This window comes from Bos indicus, chromosome 25 (assembly GCF_029378745.1).
Source record: "Bos indicus isolate NIAB-ARS_2022 breed Sahiwal x Tharparkar chromosome 25, NIAB-ARS_B.indTharparkar_mat_pri_1.0, whole genome shotgun sequence".
In the NCBI taxonomy this organism is placed as follows: Eukaryota; Metazoa; Chordata; class Mammalia; order Artiodactyla; family Bovidae; genus Bos; species Bos indicus.
The window spans coordinates 36,633,499-36,654,411 of NC_091784.1; the positions used below are offsets into that span (position 1 = coordinate 36,633,499).

Here is a 20,913-nt window from a genome sequence, read left to right on the forward strand (position 1 = left end):
AAAGGGGTGAGAGGTGGATAAGATGACCCCTGGAGTTTGTGAGGAAGTAGGGTGATTTAATGGAAGGGGTGTGGGCGATTGAGAGGGAGCAGGGTGGAAACTATCTGTAGAGAAGGAGGAAAGACGAGGAAGGCAAAGACAAAGGGTGGTGGTGGGGCAGGCATGAGAAAAGTATGGAGCTCAAAACAGATACCTACTGAGAACCTGCTGGATGCAACAACACTCAAAGTAAGAGAAAGGTGTAGGTAATGAGGCAGACAAGAAATAAAAAGAGAAGAGGAGAAGCTGATAGAAAAGTGATGTAAGGAAGAGGAGAAACATGATTAAGAGGAAAGAAAGAGGAAGAAATAAAGAAAATCTTGAAAAGTTAGCATGGGTCAAAGCTAAAAAGGGACAGTGTAACCCAGACACGAGTGTAAAGATGAGACGGAGGTAAATTGCAATACATGTTTTTTGAGAGGATTTGCAAGTGTGAGTGTGTGCTAAAGGACTAGCTAAAGGACTTTACATATAAATGGATAAGAGGAAATCTTAAAGTTTGTCATGCCAAAAGCTTAATGGTATATTTCTAGACAATTGTTGGTAACTAATGATGCTATTATTTTTGAGTAGCACTTGAAGAAATTGTTGGTAAGGCCCTACCTGTCTTCCCTTTGTGTTCTTTTCTTCTTACTCTTTTTTATGGAGGTCATATGCTTTAGTTGCAAGAGGGTGGGCTTAATTCACCTGCAATGCAATCTGGTCTCTGACCCTTACCTGATGTACAGTCTCGGGTGGATCATTTAAACCTCCATTTCCTCATTTAAAAAATGAAGATAGCAATACCAACCTTGCAGGTCTGATTTGAGGCTGGATAGAAGGTATCTGAGGGAGAAGGCAATGGCACCCCACTCCAGTACTCTTGCCTGGCAAATCCCATGTATGGAGGAGCCTGGTAGGCTGCAGTCCATGGGGTCACTAAGACGGGCACAAGTGAGCGACTTCACTTTCACTTTTTCACTTTCATGCATTGGAGAAGGAAATGGCAACCCACTCCAGTGTTCTTGCCTGGAGAATCCCAGGGGCAGGAGAGCCTGGTGGGCTGATGTCTATGGGGTCACACAGAGTCAGACACGACTGAAGTGACTTAGCAGCAGCAATAGCAGAAAGTATCTGAAACATTGTCAACAGTTGATATTGCAATATCAGTAGTAATTACTACTATTTGCTTTTCCCAACTTCTTTCTTCTAGTACTTTTTCTTCATCCTTTTTTTTTCATGTCCTTTTCTCCTCTGCCTATGTCATAGGCTTGCCAATGGCATAGATGTTGGCTGAACTATCTTGGTGTTATTTTTTTAGGTCAGAAATAATATCAATAAGGTAATTTGTTAGAGTTAGAAAGGGTACTTTGTTACAGAGTGAAAAGAAGGAATCAGAGTGTGTAAGAAGGACAGAAGGCAAAATAATAAAATGTGCTCATGGGGGAGAGGAGAAGGTTGTTTATAAAGAAGTAATGAGAAGTGAGGCAAAGAAGAGATCTAGGCAACAACCCGAAGAAGTGCGGAAGATCCAGAGATGTAAGCGCCCACACTCCTTGAAAAGATGGCATTTTCTAGAATTCCTTATCTCAATATGCTGTGCCTAGCTGCAGAGAAGATAAGATTCATGATAGAATTGTTAGAAATATGGGTTTTGCTCATGTAGAATCATAGACCTAAGTGGTTTAAACTAGCTAGAAGATGGTGGACTACATTTCTTCATTGTTAGTGAATGATATACATAGATAATCTATGAGTTAGTGGCTCCAATAAACTTGTATCTGCAAGTAAGTTTGGATTTGATGCAGTGGGAAGTTGGGAGTCATTATGATTGTCCAAGCTGGTGAATAACTTGGTGGAAAACATTTTCAGAAGGTTAATCTTATAGTAATATGCGGACAATTTGAAAGAACAAATGGAAGGCTGCAAGATCATCTGGGACAGGGGTCCCCAACCTCGAGGATCTAATGCCTGATGACTTAAGGTGGAGCTGATGTAATAATAATTGAAATAAAGTGCACAGTAATTATAATGTGCATGAATCATCCCAAAATCACCCCTAGCCATCTGTGGAAAAATTATCTTCCATGAAACCAGCTCCTGGTGCCCAAAAGGTTGGGGACCACCAGTCTAGGAGGCAGTTTTGGGAATCTAGACACAAAGATGAAATTAAAAGTGAAAGTGAAAGTCACTTAGTCATGTCTGACTCTTTGGGACCCCATGGCCTATATAGTCCATGGAATTCTCCAGGCCAGAATACTTTCCCTTCTCCAGGGGATCTTCCCATCCCAGGGTTTGAGCCCAGGTCTCCCGCATTGCAGGTGGATTCTTTACCAGCTGAGCCACAAGAGAAGCCCAAGAATACTGGAGTGGGTAGCCTATCCCTTCTCCAGCGGATCTTCCCAACCCAGGGATTGAGAACCAGGGTCTCTTTTACCAACTGAGCTACGAGGGAAGCCCATGGAGTTGGACAAATTTGAGAGATACCTGTAATGGGCCAATCAATTGAAGTTGTGAACTCATCTAAGTAGAGGAGGAAGAAGAATCAAAGATGAGTCTGAAGGATTAGTGGTGCCATTTGTATAAATGGAAAAATAGAAGAGGTGAGATTCTTCTTCATAGGTACGATTGGTGTTTGTATTGTTATCTGGCAATGCCCATGCTGACACCTCCCTGAGCCTTCCCTCATCTGGTTGTAGAAGCAGTTCCTGCAGTGGGTAGAAGGGGGGCCCAGATGGCCCCTGAAGCCTTTCATTTCTGAGTCTGTGATCTGTCTTTCTCCCTCTCATGATGATGCTCCCTGCAACCATTTTTGGCTCATTCTGTAAGTAATCATTGTTCTCTGATGATGTCATTTGGAGTCATCTCGGGTTTTTTTTAACTTCTTCTTTTTTTAACTAAGCAATTAGGACCTTATCGTGTGCTGTTCCTAAGAGTCCTGAATACTTTGTGTGGTAGATGTTTGCCATTCTTTTTCACTTCACTGGCTCTAAACCCCTTTCCTAGGGTTTGGGAATCCTCACATGATGATACCAGGGGGAAGTAGCACAACCTCGAAGTGTAGCATTTGAATCTGCTTTTTGTGCCCACAGCATGGGACTCGGCTAGTCCATCCACCAACCTGGACTTTGATCCAGGAGGGAATGAGGTGGGGATGGGGTAATGAGGACAGGTAAGGGTCCTGAATATTTTGAATTCTGAATTCAAAGTATTGAATTTGAATTCTGAAGGGTCTTGAATACCTCTGAATTCTGGCAGAGGGTCAGAAGACAAAGCCTAGGGCGCAGGTGGAGTGGCACCAATGGCAGCGTCCTGTGCTAGCAAGGTCTACCCTGTAGGCATCCCATGATCTGTGATGTGGGCCACTGTCTCTAGCATGAGACCTTCTGCTGGTTCTCTGGCCCTCCTGACAGTTCCTTGAGCTCCCCAGTTTCCTTTTGTGTTTCATTTAGCCAGGGTTGGTTTCAGTCCCCAGTAACTCAGGACTCTGACTGGTAAACTTGGTAATCAGGTTGTACCGTCCGTTGGCCACACATGCGAGTTGGCCCCACCTGTTCAGCTGGTTTGGAAGCGCCTCGTGGGATGGTGTCTTACTCATCTTTTATTTCCTTACAGCACCTCTCACGGTGCTTGGTGATTGACTTCAGTTATGACTGGTGTGCATGGTTACCTCATCTAGATTTTTTTTAATTTTAGCTTATTCATTTATTTTTGTCTGTGCTGGAGCTTTCTCTAGTTGTGGTGCACACTGCAGTGGCTTCTCTTGTTATGGCTTCAGTAGTTGTGGCTCAGAGACTCTAGAGCTCGTGCTCAGTAATTTTGGTGCACGGGCTGTTGTCTCGAAGCCCATGGGATCTTCCCAGATCAGGGATCTAACCTGCACTGGCAGCTGGTGGCCTCTTAACTACCGGACCACTAGGGAAGTCCTAGATATTGAAATCTTACTTCTCACCCCAAATATGCTAAATTCTAATTTCTAAATAGTAGTACCTATCCAATATCTATTATTCCTGCTGGAGGACAAGCTGTCTTCATTTTGTTTTTCTTGTAAAAATAGCTGATTTGACTGCACCGGGTCTTTGTTATGGCAGGCAGTATTTTTAGTTGGGCCAGGTGAGATCTAGTTCCTTAACCTGAGGCGGAACCTCGGTTCCGCTCCGTGCGTTAGGAGTATGGAGTCTTAGCCGCTGGACCACCAGGGCTTCATTATCTGTTTCTCCTGTGCTGAGCACAGGGCCTGGCACACAGCAGGTGCCGCCATTGGCTGAATAAACGTACTGGATTCCCCGACTGGAAAGTTCCACTGTCATCTCAAACTTCCTTTGCCAAAAATGAGGACCTTCCTTCTCCCTTCCCCTGAAACCATCCCATATCTTGGTTTCCCAGCTACCTTTTTCTCAGTTTGCAGACTCTAAGCCTTGGACATGAAGGGTAACAAAAAGCATGGCTGTTCAAGGGACAAAGATCAGACTGCTTGGTTAGACTAAGAGAATGTGTATGAAAAAGGGGGATCCACTGGCTAGGTTATCAGAGGAGGGAGACAGCAGTCTGGAAACCACCCTGGTGACTTGGGACTTCATTCTCCGGTGACTTGAACCTGCCTTGCTACTATTTATTTTTCTTCGTGATTTTGTTCGCATTGTTTTCTGGAATGCCCTGCCATGGCCTCCCGACAGACCCAAATCCCTCTTATCCATCCTGTAAGTCTGAACCAAGCAGCCAGTCCTGATGACCCTTGGCACTCCAGTCTGGACCCCAGTGACTATTTCTACAATGTTCCTTTCAACCATTTTTGCAGTGACTTCCCAGGTGGCACAGTTGAAAGAAGCTACCTGCCAATGCAGGAGATGCAGGAGACTCAGCTTCCATCTCTGGATTGGGAAGATCCCCCGGAGTAGGAAATGGCAACTCACTCCAGTATTCTTGCCTGAAAAATTCCACGGACAGAGGAGCCTGGTGGGTTACAGTCCATGGGGTTGCAAAGAATCAGACATGACGAGTGACTGAGCACACAGTCCACCCACAGCATTTCAGCTTTTTGGTGTCTATTCTCTGTAGAAGCAGGCAGACCTTATTTTATTATGCTTTGTTTTATTGTGCTTCACAGATACTGAGTTTTGTTTTTTTTTTTTTTAACGAGTTGAAGGTTTTTAGCAACCCCAGATTGAACAAGCCTATTAACACTATTTTTCCAACAATATTTGCTCACTTTGCATCTCTGTGTCACATTTTCCTAATTCTTGCAAAATTTAAAACTCTGAAATTGCTATGATCTTTGTTATGGCGACCTGCGATCAGTGACCTGTGACATTACTGTTGTAACTATAGATGCAGTGGGAAAAGCAAGAGAACTAGAAGTGGAGCCTGAAGATGTGACTGAATTGCTGCAATCTCGAGATAAAACTAATGGATGAAGAGTCTTTTATTCCAGGTGAGCAAAGAAAATAGTTTCTTGAGATAGAATTTACTCCTGGTGCTGTTGCTGTGAAGAAGGCTGAAGTGACGAGAAAGTAGTGAGAGCATTACATAAACTTAGTTGATAAAGTTATGGCAAGGTTAGAGGGCATTGCCTCTCATTTTGAAAGAAGTTCTGCTATAAGTAAAGTGCTATCAAACGGCACTGCATGCTATGGAGAAATCGTGAAGGGAAGAGAGAGTCAATGCAGTTGATCATTGTTGTCCTATTTTAAGAAATTGTCATAGCCGTCACAGCCTTTAGCAACCACCACCCTGACTAGTTAGCACCCATGAACATCAAGGCAAGACCTTCCACCAGCAAAGAGATTAAAATTATGATGGTTAGTATTTCTTAGCAATAAAGTCCATACATGTGTCTTATTTATTTTGAGGTAGAATTGGTGTGCAACATTATATTAGTTTCAAGTGTACGACCTAATAATTTGATATTGGCACTCACTGCAGAGGACCCCACAATAAGTCTAGTTAATGCCCCACCACCATAAAATTGACCCCCTTAAATCTTTTTCCCCTCCGAATTTCTTCCCCTCTCATAAACAGATAATCTATTCTGTATCTGTGAGTGCTGTCTTGTTTTCTTTCCTTTCATTTATTCTTGGTTTTGTTTTTTAGATCCCACAAACAAGGAAACCATACAGTGTTAGCCTTTCTCTGACTTACTTTACGTAGCAGAATACCCTCAACTTCCTGCCATCCGTGTTGTCACAGACAGCAAGATGTCCTTTATTATGTAAAGTCCATGCATTTTTTTAGACATAATGTTATTGCACACCTAATAGGCTTCAGCACAGTATAAATATAACTTTTACATGCACTGGGAAACCAGAAAAATCTGTGTGACTCACTTTATTTCGAGATTCTGGAACCAAAGGTGTGTCTCTCCAAGGTATGCCTGTACTTGATAATAAGAAACATCACTTTACGCTCAGTTTTAAAAGTGCTTTGCACACAAAAAAAGTGCTTCATAGCCCCCAGTATACAGACACGTTTAAAGAAAAACGTGTTAAATTTATTGGAGTTCAAACTTGGCAAGATGATGGTGGAAGCCACAGTTGCTTTGCTTCAGAAACTTTCCACTGGAGTCAAAGCGCCCTCTGGTGGCCAGGGGACAAAAGGCTGCATTCAGGACTCTGGTGTTCAAGCTGGAAAGGCACAGGTGTGCAGGCGGGATGTCCTAGTGATGGACACATGAGGGCAGCACCCTTGACCCTGGCTGCGTTTGAGCCCTCCTGTATGTTCAGGGTGACCTGGGCTCACCGATGTCACAGAGAGGGCGGTACAGTGTAATGCCTGGTAGCCTGGGGCGAGTGATTCAACTTCTGTGTCTCTACAGAAGTGCCTGCTACAGTTAGCACAAGGAAACTCATTTGAGGAACCGCCTTTAAAAAATGATTTGGAAAACAGATGGTGTCTCCTTGACGAGTTTCCCTCTGATAGAGTCATTTTACTATTGAGGGATTTATAGAATCCATAGCCATTGCCTATACGAGGGCAGACAAAATTTCCACTGGGTGAGATGAACAGGAAATCGGCATTTTTACGATGGAGGCAGGGCAGGTCTTGTGGGGTTTTCATCCCTAGAAATAAAGAAAGGGTGGATTGGAAGAGCCACGGAGGGGGCCCAGGTGAAGCCAAGGAGGGCTGGCTTTGCACTCTGAGGCTGCATCCCGGTCTTTGTCCTCAAAATATCCAAGAAGAGCAAAAGGGGCTGTTAACTGGGGCACTTCCTGGAGCGAACTCCCTCGGTGGTGAAGAGGTCCTTTCTGAAGGACTCTTTTCTTCTGAGCCTTCTCAGCGTGTACGGACAGTGTTTGAACTACATCCTGCAGAATTAAGGCTACAATGTGTCCTGCTTTTGAAAGCAGCATCTTGTGCAGAAAAAGGAGGCTCTTGTGGTTTCTAAGCAGATCTGTTTCAGATGGGTAACTCCTCAACAACTAGCCTAGCACCTGATATCGGTCATCTTTTCAGGGTATAAAGAGGACAAAAGATAAATCTGGATGCTGGTGCCCTGAATTCTTGGACTTTTGCCTTCATGAGAGCAGCTACCCGCTGTGAGCCTAAAGCAGGATCTGTCTAGGAGGCAGGAAGTAGGAGGGATGCCTTGGCACCAGCTGAAGTTTTGGGCACAGGTCTCATTATAGAAGTATCTTGTTAACTAAATGACGCCACGTCTAGGCTTTGTGTCTGTGGTCTAAGCCAGCTCGGAAGAGGCTAAGTAACCTCTATGGCCTTTCCTCCTCACTAGTTCTGCAGTCATATCTTGGCCCTTCCAGGCTTGTCAATTGCACGGTGAGAATAGGAAAGGAAAGATGGAGAAGCCACTGAGGTTAAAAGAGAGCATCTCTCATCCAAAACAGAGTAGGGACTTCCCTGGCGGTCCCACTGGTTAAGCATCTGCCTTTCAATGCAGGGGGTACGTGTTCGATCCTTGGTCAGGGAACTAAGATCCTCTATATCGTGGGGTTCCTGAGCCAGCCCACTCTAGAGCCCATGTGCCACAACTAAGACCGTACGTGCTAAGTCGCTTCAGTCGTGTCCGACTCTTTGCGACCCCATGGACTATAACCCGCCGGGCTCCTCTGTCCATGGGATTCTCCAGGCAAGAATAGCGGAGTGGGTTGTCATCCCCTCCTCCAGGGGAGTCTTCCTGACCCAGGGGTCAAAACCACGTCTCTTATGTCTCCCGCATTGGCAGATGGTTTCTTTTACCACTAGAGCCACCTGGGAAGTCCCAACTAAGACCCAATGGAGCCAAATAAATGACAAAATAAATTTTAAGGGCTTCCCTGGTGGCCCAGTGGTTAAGAATCTGCTTTGCAGTACAGGGGACACCGGTTCGATCCCTGGTCCGGGAAGATCCCGCATGCCTTGCGGTGAGTATGCCCATGTGCCACAACTACTAAGTGAGGGTCTAGAGCCTGTGCTATGCAAGTAGACAGTAGCCCCCGCTCACCACGACTAGAGAAGGCCCAAGCTCAGCAACGAGGCCCCAGCATAGCCAGAAATAATAAACTTATTATTAACAAATTTTAATAAAAAAAAATAAAGCTGAGAGTAGGTTTGGGGAGCTGCTCACCCTTGGCCTCTTTCTTCTGGGTCTTGCCCTGATTCCCACTGGCTTTTTAAGGAGAAAAGAAGACTTCCCCCTCCAGGCTTGATTCCACTGTGGGGCCCCTCTTACTGCAACAGCCTCATGGGAGACAAGCCAGCCTGAAATGTAAAGAGAGGAATCCACAAGGAGATGTGACAACCATATCTCCTCGGAACATCCTGGTACATCATGTTGGAGGCACCCAAGGATGCCCCTGGACTGACCCTTGGGAGGGAAACAGGAATGGCACGGGTAGTAAGAAAGCCTTAGTACATGCTGAATGATTGAGGAGGGAGGCGATGAATGAAGACTCTTTCTGGATTTACTCTCCAGAACATTATAATCAAAGTTTGCTCCAAGGCAGGCTAACATAATTTTAGGGAAAATTATAATGTGAAGCTTCTTTTAGTTCAAGATCTGAAGTCTATCTTTTTATTTTTTATTTTTTTAATTTGGCTGTGCCACGTTTTGGTTGCGGCATGCAGGATCTTTTTAGTTTCAACAGGCAAATTTAGCTGTGGCACGTGGGATCTAGTTCCCCGACCAGGGATCGAACCCAGGCCCCTCGAATTGGGAGCTCGGAGTCTTAGCCACTGGACCACCAGGGAAGTCCTAAAGTCTGTCTTTATTCATGGCGGTGCACTTAGTTAGGAGAGTTGTGAAGGCTTTTTTAAGCTTCAGAAAAGGTAAGATTCATACCAGGCAAAATGGTCACTTTAAATTGTTTTGTATACCATTTGAAGATGTTTGTGTGACCAGAATCACATACTTGTGGGATTGGGAGGTTCTTAAGAGACACTTAATCCCATTGCTAGGAAGTTATCTTATGGATATGGGAGCACACATCCAGGGGGATGAAGGTACAAGGATGTCCATCTCTGCATTCTTGGTAACAGCAATGACATATTTTTTAAGCCAGGAAACAAAATGTCAATCAACAATCCACTTCTACCCTTTCAAACTGTTCAAATGTCTTAGTATGAGAAGGAATTCCTTATCATTAAAAAAAAAACTCACCTCCTCTACCCTGACTGCTGAATGATGCCCACCAGCAGGTCATCTTGGCTGTCCTTGAACACTTCCAGTGATGGAAAGCTCACTACTGCTTAACTACCAGACAATATTTTGACCAACAGCCCTGGGACAAGAATGGGTTCCTATTAAGACATGATCCAAGTTTCCCGGGGGCTGGGCCTATCAGTCCCATCTTTAGGGCTCTGGAGCTGGAGAGCACCTGATTTGAGAGCTAGTTCTTGGTATTTTTTCCATTTAAAAATTCCTGTGGAATATATAAATGGAAAATAATTGGGGGAAGAAGGTCCCGTGGCAAGAGCCTTCAAGATACTGGAAGAAGACAATAAAGGACTGTTCAGGATAACATTTTAAGGAGGATATTAACAATCTATGTAACAAAAGAGCCTCCGTTCAAAGAACCTGACATGTCGATGGGGGTGGGGAGGATAACATACACACCCCAAATTAAAGAGCGTACATGCAAGCACCATTACACACCAGGAAAAAGGAAGGTGAGTACTTGCCAAGTAGAGAGCGACGATGTTGACTGGATCCACTGGGAATCCAGGGTGGAGGAAATGGATTTGGTTTGTGTTTTGAGAAATGGAGAGTGGGGTAGGTACGGGGAGGATGAGAACATTTGGTGGGGAAAGAAATGAACAGAATGGGAAGTGACAGGGACAGTGAAAAGGGGTGTCTGGGTGGGTGGCAGGTGTCTGGGGAACCCTCTTTCCTTTTTTTTTTGGCCATGCCAGGCGGCATGTGGGATCTTCCCCAGCCAGAGATGGAACCCACGCCCCCTGCAGTGGAAGCACAGAGTCTTAACCACTGGACCACCGAGGAAGTCCCTCTTTTCTTTTCAAGGATGAGGCCCAAAGGGAGAAGCCCATCCTACACAATGTGTCCCCCCCGGGGGTCTTCTTGCAGGGTCCGGTGGCCAGCCCTGCAGATTCACCCACGGCAGGTCGGTGTGCCTTGCCCCTTGCGGGTGTGTGTTTCATAAAGATCCCAGCTCATCAAGTCTGTAAACTGATAGGGTCTGGATTTTGTGCTGTGTGAAACAAGGAAAGTCATGGCCAAGGACTATTTTGGAATATTCTTTTTATTTATTTATTATTAATTTTTAAAAAACATTTTTTTTTACTTGCTTCTATATCAAAAGTGAAAAAGCAATTTCAAGAGCCATGGACCCCACACGTGGGGGTACTGAGTGTGGCTGTCACTGTCCAGTGCATCAAGAAAAAAGAAAAACAAAACAAAACATACACACAAAGAAGGGAGAGTTTTCGCTGAAGGGCACAGCGGGGTGATTAGGGTTCTATTAGGTTACATTCATTCGGCATCTCTGTGCAATTCTTCAGTAAATCAGTCCTCTCTCTGTACCCCCTCAGCTAGCTGGCTGTCAGAAAGATTATCTGCCGGAGGTAATTGAGCCCGAGCTCGCCGTCTCTCTCATTCTCTCTCTCTCTCTCTCTCTCTCACGCGTCCACCGCTCACACACAGCAGCCGGAAATGACACATTGAAATGAGTCACCAGTGCGGCTGTGAGTCACCCTGTAATTGGGGAAAGTTCTGTCCTGCTAGGTCGTGGAGCCCCTTGCACTCCCGCTCCTAAATATACTGGAAAATTTTGAAACCACTCCGTCTCCCTTCACCCACCACATCCTTTCGGTCCCTAAAAGTGAGCCGAAGTTGGATGGTCCTGCCAGGGACGCGGCTCCATCGGGTGGAAAATCGAGGAAAGGAGAGGCGCGGGGGCGCTGGGCCTCCGCCAGGTGGCAGTGTGGGCCCCGGGAGGCTTGCCACCTGGTGGAGGGGAGGGACAGTCAAGAGGCCTCTCCTGAGATGCGGCGACACAGACCCCCCAAAGGGAACACGGTGAACAAGGCTAAATAATCTGTTTTCTCAGTAGACCTTTCTCTCTCCCAAGCACACAAGGACAAGGATGTGATAAATATTCAGGCACACCCCTGGCATCTCACCCTCCCCACCAGGAGATGGGAGCCAAAGAACCAGGCACACACCTTGTCTCTCCTTGCGTTTCTGCAACATAAAGTTTGTGGGAAGCAGAAACCTGCTTCTCTGAGTAAACAAGTCATCTACACTCTAAAATAATATATACACACTGTTTCCTGGGGAGGGAGCAGCCAGGCCTGGGTGGGTCTCAAACCTCGGAGCTGGGGACAGATGGACCTTGGCATGAAAGGGTGTTTCTCGCCTTGGCCTTCTCGGGCCTGCTGCCAGCCTTCTCAGCAGTGGCAGACAGTGCAAGAATGACAGCAACGTGACCGGAACACACATTTCTAGTGAACACACAAAAGCTCCTTCATGTAGGCCTTGTGGTGCCATCCTACCAGGGCCTCGGTGGGATCCAGGACCCAAAACCCAACCAGGCAGAACGATGGGCAGAAGCAGCTGGGCCAGCAGTCCTGGGAGTCCTACAGTCCAGTTGGGAGGCCGGCTGGGTGTTATGCCTCCCAGTCTTTCCCAGGGTCTCCATTGGAGGGTTTAACTCAAAGGTCCTCTTTGCCCCTCCTGAGAGAGCCCAAAGTTAGGTCTAAGAGGCAGATTCAAAAGAATTTACCATGGAAAAATAAATAAATAAACATCTTCTCTTTTTCCAGAAAAATGAATTAATAAAAATTCTTTGCTCCGGACTTTCTTCCTCTTGGACATCTCCATTCTGTCCCAGATGAGGGCTGCCTTCCCCATGGTCAGGGTTCCATCACTTGGCCCATGAACAGGACAGTTCCTGAGGACGGAAGCATCACAGGAGATGAGAAGTGGGGGGAGGCGGGGGACAGCTCACCCAGCTCGGTGTTTATGGATGAACTGAGATAATGGGGACAAGAGTGAGTGTTCAGAGGCACAGCTGCTCTAGTGACTAAGCTGGAACTGAGGGACAGACGAGCACCCTGTCTGGAGAAAGAGCACTCCCCTCCAAGAAGTGGAAGGGGAACACAGCCGTGATTCACTGCCTGGAGTCCTCTTGGGGGAAGTGGGGGCGTCTACACCTGCCTGGATGGTACCCGAGTCCAGGAGAATGGGGAGGGGGCGCCGAGAGTGGCGGGGTCTCTCAGGTCCCCGCTCACCTGTGGGATTGTGCCGCACCACGAAGAGGAAGGGTCTGTCCATGATGATCTCCTCGGGGGCCATTCGGGCTGAGACTACAAGGGCTGGAAGAGACAGGACAGAATCTTAGAGCAGAAGGTGTGGGCGCTGGCGCCTGCATCGATCACAAGTGAGCCAGTAACACCAGCGCTGGGGGTTGGGGGGTGGTTTGGGAGGCTCCGTTGTTTCCTGGTGGTGTGTGCTCAGTCATATCCGACTCTTTGTGACCCCGTGGGCTGTAGCCCAGCAGGCTTCTGTTTCCATGGGATTTTCCAGGCAAGAAGACTGAAGTGGGTTGCCATTTTCTACTCCAGGGGATCTTCCCAATCCAGGGATTGAACTTGCGTCTCCTGCATTGGCAGGCGGGTTCTTTACCACAGTGCCACCTGGGAAGCCAAATAATCATAGCAGGGACGTCCCTGGTGGCATAGTGCATAAGAATCTGCTCGCCAACGCAGGGAACATGGGTTTGCTCCCTGGTCCGGGAGCATTCCACAAGCCGCGGAGCAACTGAGCTCATGTGCCACGACTACCGAGCCCGTAATGTGAAGCCAGAAGTGTCAGGATGTCCTCTAAGGCAGTTGGGTAGAGATCTAGCAGCTACTCACTGGAGTAGTGAAAGTGAAAGTCGCTCAGTCATGTCTGACTCTTTGCAACCCCGTGGACTATACAATCCATGGAATTCTCCGGGCCAGAATACTGGAGTGGGTAGCCTTTTCCTTCTTCAGGGGATCTTCCCAACCCAGGGATCAAACCCAGGCCTCCTGCATTGCGGGCGGATTCTTTACCAGCTGAACCACAAGGAAAGCCCACTCACTCAAAGGTGGGTTTATCTAAACTCTTTCAAGCATTTCGGAGGCAAGCGCCTTTAAGTCGACTGGCCACTCTGAGAGCAAGCCAGGACCTCCCATTCAGGGGGACTTCAGAGCCAGTGGGGAGGGAAAGGGGTCCTGGGGAAAGCAGGCCCATTTTCTAGTGGGATCAGGTAATGGTAATGCTCTCCACACAGGAAGCCCTGTTCTACCAGGAAAATCCCATGGAATTGCCTGGAAAATCCCATGGACGGAAGAGCCTGGTAGGCTGCAGACCATGGGGTTGCTGAGAGTCAGAAACAACTGAGCGACTTCATTTTCACTCTTCACTTTCATGCATTGGAAAAGGCAATGGCAACCCACTCCAGTGGTCTTGCCTGGAGAGTCCCAGGGACGGCGGAGCCTGGTGGGCTGCCGTCTATGGGGTCGCACAGAGTTGGACACGACTGAAGCGACTTAACAGCAGCAGCAGTGGGGTCTTTCCAGTGCACCCCGGGTGTGGGTACCAGATCATGGCCCCTCATGGAAGCCTGGGGCTGAGACTCGCCAGGCCTCACCTGAGCCTGACTCACCTGTGGAGGAGGATGCCAGCGTGCCGCTCTCATTCACCTCAATCTTCACTTTCTGCAGCGCCTGCGACACGTACAGAAACTCTTGATCTGAAATGGAGGTGGACCCCAGGGCGCATTAGCCTTGGTCCTCGGGGGTGAGGGGGGAAGCTCCTCTGTCCTCGGGAGACCCCACTGTCCACCAGGGGAAGAAAAGGAAAGGGAAACCTCTTACCTGAAAAACTGGAGAAGTCCGCCTGGCTCGGCCTAAACATGTCGGTCATTCCCAAGTTCTCCAGCGGCCTCCTGAGGTCGATTTCGGTCTCCAGGGAGAACCTACACACAGCAGCAGGACATGGCTCCAGCTCAGGCCACCTCTAGCCTTACCGGGTGTCCCTGCCCCCTACACACACAGAGACCAGCAGGAGGGGGACTGATGTGAACGCAGAGGTGGGAGGCTTGTTTTTCTTTCAGGTCTGTTGGCAAGGTCTCTCTTCTTGCTGGGAAGATTCTGATACTAATGAACATTTCTTCTGCAAGCTCCCCACCCCCTCAAACCTGTGACTAATTACTTTCCTCAAATGAGGCAGTGGTTGCAGCACAATTGTGTTCAGTCTGACTGGGGTGGGAGTGGGGAAGGGCAAATTCCCCTGCAAAGGCTAGCTGAACAGAAATCTGGTCTGTAGCTTGTGTTTCTGAGAGTTGAGCTCAAAGAGGACTCCAGCAGCGAGGCTCTGGGGAGCTCGCTCTGCCTCCCACCAGGGCACGACTAATTACCTCCGTTCTTTGAGAGAGAGAGAGGGCGTGCTAACCAACTAAATTGTCCTCTTTCCCTAAGCCTGGCATTATGGCATCTGGAAATGTGGGGTCGGCATAGTGGGAGGCTTCCCCACGATTCTGAGATGGACCTAGCCTCAGCCTCCAGCACCCTCTTCACTTCTGCAGAAGAATTTTAAAAATCTGCTTCATGGCAAGCCAGCTAGAAGCTAGAGTTCAGGCTTGTTTCATCTGCACAAGTGATTCTTTTTGTCTCCATTGTGTGGATGTCGACTTGAAGAGATGGAGGTGGGAGTGAGGGGTGTTCATAAAAGGGTGAGGACCAATGCATTCCCCAGCCCCCCACCTCCCATCATCTCTCCGGCTCTTCCTCTGGCTAGCTTTTGCTGGGTATTCAGGGGGTGGTGGACGTGGCATGGTCTCGAAAAGCTGCCCCCTACCCCCACCCCCGCTGTCCTCCACCGCAAGAGGGAAGATGAGCGGAATCTTAATCAAACCCAGGCCAGAGTGTGCCCCATCCGCACCCACGCAGCAGCTCGCTGCCCTGAAAACGTCAGGAGGTTTGGGAAACTCCACGTGGGGTGGGGGGTGCGTGTGTGGCAACAGCAGGGAGCCAGAGGAGGGGGGAGGGGGCAGGCAGAGGGGACTAGAGCAAGGGATGGCTTACTTGGGCAGAACCAGGAGGCGGGTCAGCCTGGTCATATTCCCTTTCCACTGGCTGATGAGCTCAGCATCCAGAATGCTGGTGAGGGCAGAGAGCGGCACCTCCTTCTCATAGGGGGCAGCAATGAGCATGCTGAGAGTGTTCCCGTGGTAGGGCAATTCCAGGATGTCGTAGTAACGGCCGTCGGGGGTGGTAAACTCAGCTGGGAAAGACATCAAGATGGAGCATTGGCAATAACTCCAGCTCCTGTTGATTCTAACCCAGCACTGGCTTTCCCACTAGTCCTCCCGGCCCCTCCATCCTCTCTGGAAGCCAGCTCTCCATCCTGGCTTTTGAGGCTCCCCACGCACCCACCACCACCACCAGCACTCTCCTGTTCAGTGTTTTTATTTCCACTTGGCTTCTCTTCTGCCCGTTCAGTGTCTTCTGGGCGTTCTGTCTCTGGTTGGCCTTCTTTACCTTCACACCCTTCTCCCCAATCTCCAGTTATTAATGCATTCCGATCCCCACCTCCTGAATCTCAGCCTTCACATAGCTCTTCCCCGGGGGGATCTGGGAAGCCCAGGTTATCACACCAGAACCACATGAAGATGAGAGACTGTATCAAGTGGTCAAGTGGGATCCTAAGGTAATTTCTGGATTTCAGCTTCATCTTGCACAAGATACAGCTACTTTCTGCTGCTCCGATAATCCCCGTGTCTCCTACTTGGGGAGTGTTTGTTGCAGCTGGGGTGTGTTCTAGGGTTTCTCCTCCCTTGGAGTGGACCACCCCAGGGATGAGGTTCAGTCATTGTGGGACCTGGAGAAGGGAGAGTCTTGCACTTACTGTAGTTGAACTTGTTGGTCTGAGCCATCATGGGCACAGAGATGGTGCTGCCATCGGACTTGTGGAAGAGGCGGTGGTGGGTGTTTGACTCTGGGAAGGGCATCTTCCACTGGCCGTTGAAGTAGAGGGCATTTACCAGGACCAGGCGTGTCAGCTGGTCCACAGCCCCTTCACCAAGTAAGTCGCTGATCATGCCTATGGGAAATCCAGGTGATCAGGAGGCTGGATATTGTTTTAATCTTTTTAGATGGTTCCCTTGAGCTCCCAGTCCTCAAATGGACATGTGTCAGAAGGGATCCCATCAGAAGATGGACTGGGTAAGGTTTAGTGAACCAGTCTAGCTGCTGTCAACCCGTTCCATCTTCCTAAGTGTCTCAGAAAGCCTTCCAGCTCACCACACTGCCTTGGTCCTGGGATCCTGTCTAGGATCAGACCTGGAAATGTAAGTCTCCCCTTACTTTGTTCCCTAAGCTGTAATCTTGAAGGGCTGTGTTTGCCTCCTGCCATGGGTTATTACTGTTCTTATAACATCTCACAGTACTTTTTAGGGATGCCTTTAGAGGTGGTTCAGAGGGCAAGTCTAATTATGGAAAAAACAAGATGCTTTGATTCTTAAGGCACTTGACCTTCTGTCCACAGAGCAGAAGGTGCTGGAAGGGAGGGGTCAGGACGCTTGAGACTTGAACCCCCGTCTCTGCAGGCCCTGGGACCGCCCGCCTTTCTCTGCCTGCTCACCTTTTGTGTGTCTTTTCACCCAGTCGTTGACGATGAACCTGGCTCTCTCCACTTCAGAGAAGTCAACCTGCTTGACCGTGGTACGGAACAGCCTGAAGAAGTTGGGCATGAAACCATGGACCAGCTCTAGGTCCCGCTGCACGAAGATGGCATCGGCTGTGCTGATCTCATCCTTGTTCCACGGGCCCATGAGCTCCTTGTACAGTCGGTGGAAGGCAGGGGCCATGCCCTTCTCTGGGCCAAAACAGGGAGGGAAAGACACATTAAGCTCCTCTTGAACCCAGGGCTCCCAGCAGGGCCGACTTCCCCCAAACCTGCCCACATGGACGAACTCTTCTGCTCCCCCAAGGGTCTCTGAAGGGAGATTTTATTCCAAATCTTAACCTCTCCTGCATCTCCCTCTTTTCCTCAAAAATCGCGGGTCCTAACCCTTGCTTTGGCTTAGAATATTTTTATCTGTTTTTAAGTTATAAACCCTAACCTTCTTCTTTTAATAACAATAATAGTTATGCTAGGTAGGCCTTTCACATGCATCATTTTGGATTTAATCCTTACAACAGCCCCATGTGGTAGATACTCTGTTCCCCTTTTGCAGATGAGAAAACTGAGGTTCAGAGGGGTTAAGATCACAAAGTGCAGGAGTAGTGAGGCAGGGCCATTTTACACCAGATCCACTGGCTCATGTACCTTGTGACTGGCCAAGAGCCAAGTGACATGAGATGTGGTGGGAAGGAGATGCAGTGGTCCATCCCTGTGGGCTGGCAGGACAGGGGTTGGCTCACTAAGCCGGGGTCAGCCCTCCCTCTGCTTCTGGTTAGCTACACCCCTGTCCTGGGAAGAGTCCCTGAGTGCCCGCCTCCCTCTCTGCCCCGTCGTCTCTCACCTTCAATCTTGAATTGCATTGCCTCTTGGATCTGCTGGCGGGTTTCTCCTCCTGTGGTCAGCTGCAGCATGGCCAGGACTGAGGCCACCCCATAGGGTGAGAAAACCACGTTGCGGTCCTTGGAGGCCCGCACCACCTGCTGAAACACCTTCACTCCAAAGTCTGTGGCCAGGCTGGCCGCCGCAGACTGGGGCTGGTAGGAGGCAGACCCTTCACCAAAGATGAGGGCCAGGCCCAGGGCGAGGCAGGCAAAGACCGGAGACATCCGCATCCTGGAACCAGTGGGAAAAGATTGGATGAGGTGGATAGTTCTGAAAGGACAGAGAGGGAGTAGGGGTGATGGCAGCCCAGCCACGGCCAGGCTCCCATGTTTGTCGCTGGCATGTAACGTGAACAAGCGGGCAAGATAGAAACCGCGGTGGGTTCAGATCCTGAGCCTTTCCCCCTCTGTCTCAGCCCTGGGGAATCTTGAGTGCGTTTTCACCTGTGGCAATCTGGAGCCCGGTGGCATCTCCCTTCCCTTCCAGGAGGCTGAAAGGCTAAATTATAATAGCATCTGTGATTTACACGATGCTTCCTAATTCTTTTATAATGCTTTCACAATTGTTGTTTTATTCAAGTTAACAGGCGTGAAAAACCCCTTTCTTGAGCTGGGAAGGGGGGAATGTCTTCCATGGAGAGGGTCCTAGAGAGGCGAGGCCCGTGCTTCTGGGTGGTGGGATTGTTGGGGTGTCCTGACCATCTTCCCCGCTCCCCTGTGATCACCGCTGTAACGGGGGTCAACTCAGGGCTGCAGGTCTCCGGGCCGAGGGAAGAAAGAGGAACACTGGGGACCACGGACAGAAGGGACTCTGCAGACGGGAGCTCTCTGCCTTAGCCGGAGGTACAGAGATGGAGAGGGTTTGCTTTGCTCTTACCTGAATTTCGCAGTGCCTTGGGATGGGCGGTTTGTTCCTGCTGCCGCTGCGGGTGTTGACGGTGGTAGCCCTTCCTCCACTGAAAAGGAGGTGTGGCTCTCTCTGGACGGTGCTCTTTGCCCTTCAACCAGAAGTAGCTCTGCTCCACTGCAGGCTGCTGCCTCCCTTTATACCAGATGTGAGCCGGAAGTCGATTAACTCATGGTTCGACCCCGCCCACTTTTTGGCCCTCTCAGCGTCTCCCTCTGTGGGACTTGCTGAGGCTTCCGTGTGTGTACGTGAGAGAGAGAGAGAGAGAGAGGGCTCTGGAACAATTGAGCCAACCCTAGTGGCCTGGGCCCAGGGCCACCCTTGATCTTGCTGCCCTCGGTCTCAGGACGTTAAGCCAGTTTGACCCCTGGCACCCAGGGTTTACGTTCCCCAGACCTCAGCGTGGGGAGAGTTTACACTTCCTCTTTGTTCTTGGGAGAGTCAGATCAGTGCATAGTTATCAAAGAAGCTCAAGATCCTGCAAATTCCTTGTCCATCAGCCCGCTGCGCTGGTTAAACTGGGAAGAACACCCCACCCTCCTTTTGGCCGTATCCCAGAAGCCAGAGGGCACACAGCGTGCCTTGTTGATTGTCTGGGTTTTGACTGTCTAGGACATGAGGATTCCCTCCTGTCTTTCTCTCTTTTCTGCCAAGTGCCCGCCCGCCGTCGGGTGAGGCACGGCTGACTCCCCCACGTGTCCAGACTCTCCCGGTGCCCCCAGGGCTCTCTTTGTGTCAACAGCTCTGTCTGGCTGGGTTTTGAGGTGTGCTGGGTGGGGTGGTGGCTTACCGGGGCAGAAGGGTAAAGCCTTGGCAGGGGATCGGGAGCTCAGGGTGTAGGTTTCACTTCTCTGAATTGCCTGCTGCGGCTGCGGAGGAATACTGCCTAACCTTTTCCTCCAGACGCAGACGTTGGGAGGGCTGGAGTGGCAAGAGCAGAGATGAGACTAAGAGCGTTCATTCATGGCGGGGTGTGTGGAGTGTGCTGCTAAGGCACTGGAGTTTGGGGTGGAAAAGTGACCCAAGAATTCTACAGATGATGGGTATTGGCTGGAGGCTAGTGAGTAGGATTGGGCTGCTGCGTTTAGGGCTCTGGTGGGGTCAGGCACCCTTGGCTGTGTAGCTGAATGTCATGGACAGGGTGGGGCTGAAAGGGTCCTGGGGACCTCGTGCCCTTGACTTGAGGGTCCACACACTGTCATGCTTTGTGTGGGTGGTGGGATTCAACTGGTGGTATCCATGGAGACAGCCGACAGCAGCATCACAGGAAGCTGAAGTGGGTGGATGTGTCGGGGATGTTTGTGTTGGATTTTTTCAGTAAACAGATACCAAGGGCAACCACAGCTGGAGGGCTTTCCCGCTTTCACTGTGCCCCCGCCTTTGTTTTCTCCGTTGCTCCTGGGATCCAGGTGGGGGTGCGGGTAACAGGGAGAGAAGGGAAACCTCAGCTGGAAAGTTAGGGTCACTGACCTGTTCCCAGCAGACTGTTCATCGGTCACTGCTTCTTGTTTATGTCTTTCTTTCTTCGTCTGGTTCAGAGTCCCTGAGAAAGTGGTTAGCCGCGAGGAGGAAGAGCAGTTACGCCTGCTGTCCCTCGGATGGAGAAAGCAGAAGTCCAGTCCCCCAGCCATCTCCGACTCCCAGAAAGGCCCCAGTGACTTGCCCTCCACCAGGGAGCTGAGAGTCTGGGTTGGGAGTGCCAAGCCCCAGGTTGGAAGAGCAGCGGGTCCAGAGTCTGCGGGACCTGCCCTCCAGGCACCCCGCTGCCTGGCCTCTCCAGTCATTCAGCTGAATCTTATCCCTCCCTCCGTGGGCTACTGTGGCCTCGGCCACAAAGGCCCTGCTGTTTTCTGGGATCACCTGGGCCCTGCCAAGGACGTGACCGCTTCTGTCCCCATCCCTGGACCTGAATGATTCTGAGGTCATTCCAGAAAAGCCATTCTGTCCCTGGGCAGTGCCTGGGATCAGCTCTGTGTCCTGCTGGGGAGAGAAGGAGCACATTTTTA

General features: G+C 49.5%; 1 protein-coding gene and 1 long non-coding RNA gene across 3 annotated transcripts; one reads left to right on the forward strand and one right to left on the reverse strand.

Moving 5' to 3' along the window:
• The first annotated feature begins 3,837 nt into the window (after positions 1-3,837).
• LOC139179624 (uncharacterized) lies at positions 3,838-6,299 on the forward strand. Its single transcript, XR_011563947.1, has 3 exons — positions 3,838-4,974; positions 5,347-5,449; positions 6,109-6,299. It is a non-coding gene; the product is annotated as an uncharacterized lncRNA (long non-coding RNA).
• Positions 6,300-12,198: 5,899 nt separating this feature from the next.
• On the reverse strand, positions 12,199-20,537 carry SERPINE1 (serpin family E member 1). 2 transcript variants are annotated; one of them, XM_070780108.1, is made up of 10 exons: positions 20,378-20,537; positions 18,878-19,042; positions 17,961-18,271; positions 17,078-17,311; positions 16,343-16,537; positions 15,520-15,718; positions 14,311-14,411; positions 14,100-14,186; positions 12,697-12,780; positions 12,199-12,356 (listed from the first exon to the last, which is right to left on the reverse strand). In XM_070780108.1, exons 3-10 carry the CDS (start codon positions 18,229-18,231, stop codon positions 12,319-12,321), a joined length of 1,209 nt encoding a protein of 402 aa, XP_070636209.1. In that variant the 5' UTR covers positions 18,232-18,271; positions 18,878-19,042; positions 20,378-20,537; the 3' UTR covers positions 12,199-12,318. The 2 variants fall into 2 exon arrangements, with proteins under 2 accessions (XP_070636209.1, XP_019843614.1); XM_019988055.2 differs by lacking the exon at positions 20,378-20,537 and having other exon boundaries at positions 17,961-18,232; positions 18,878-19,036.
• Positions 20,538-20,913: the final 376 nt, after the last annotated feature.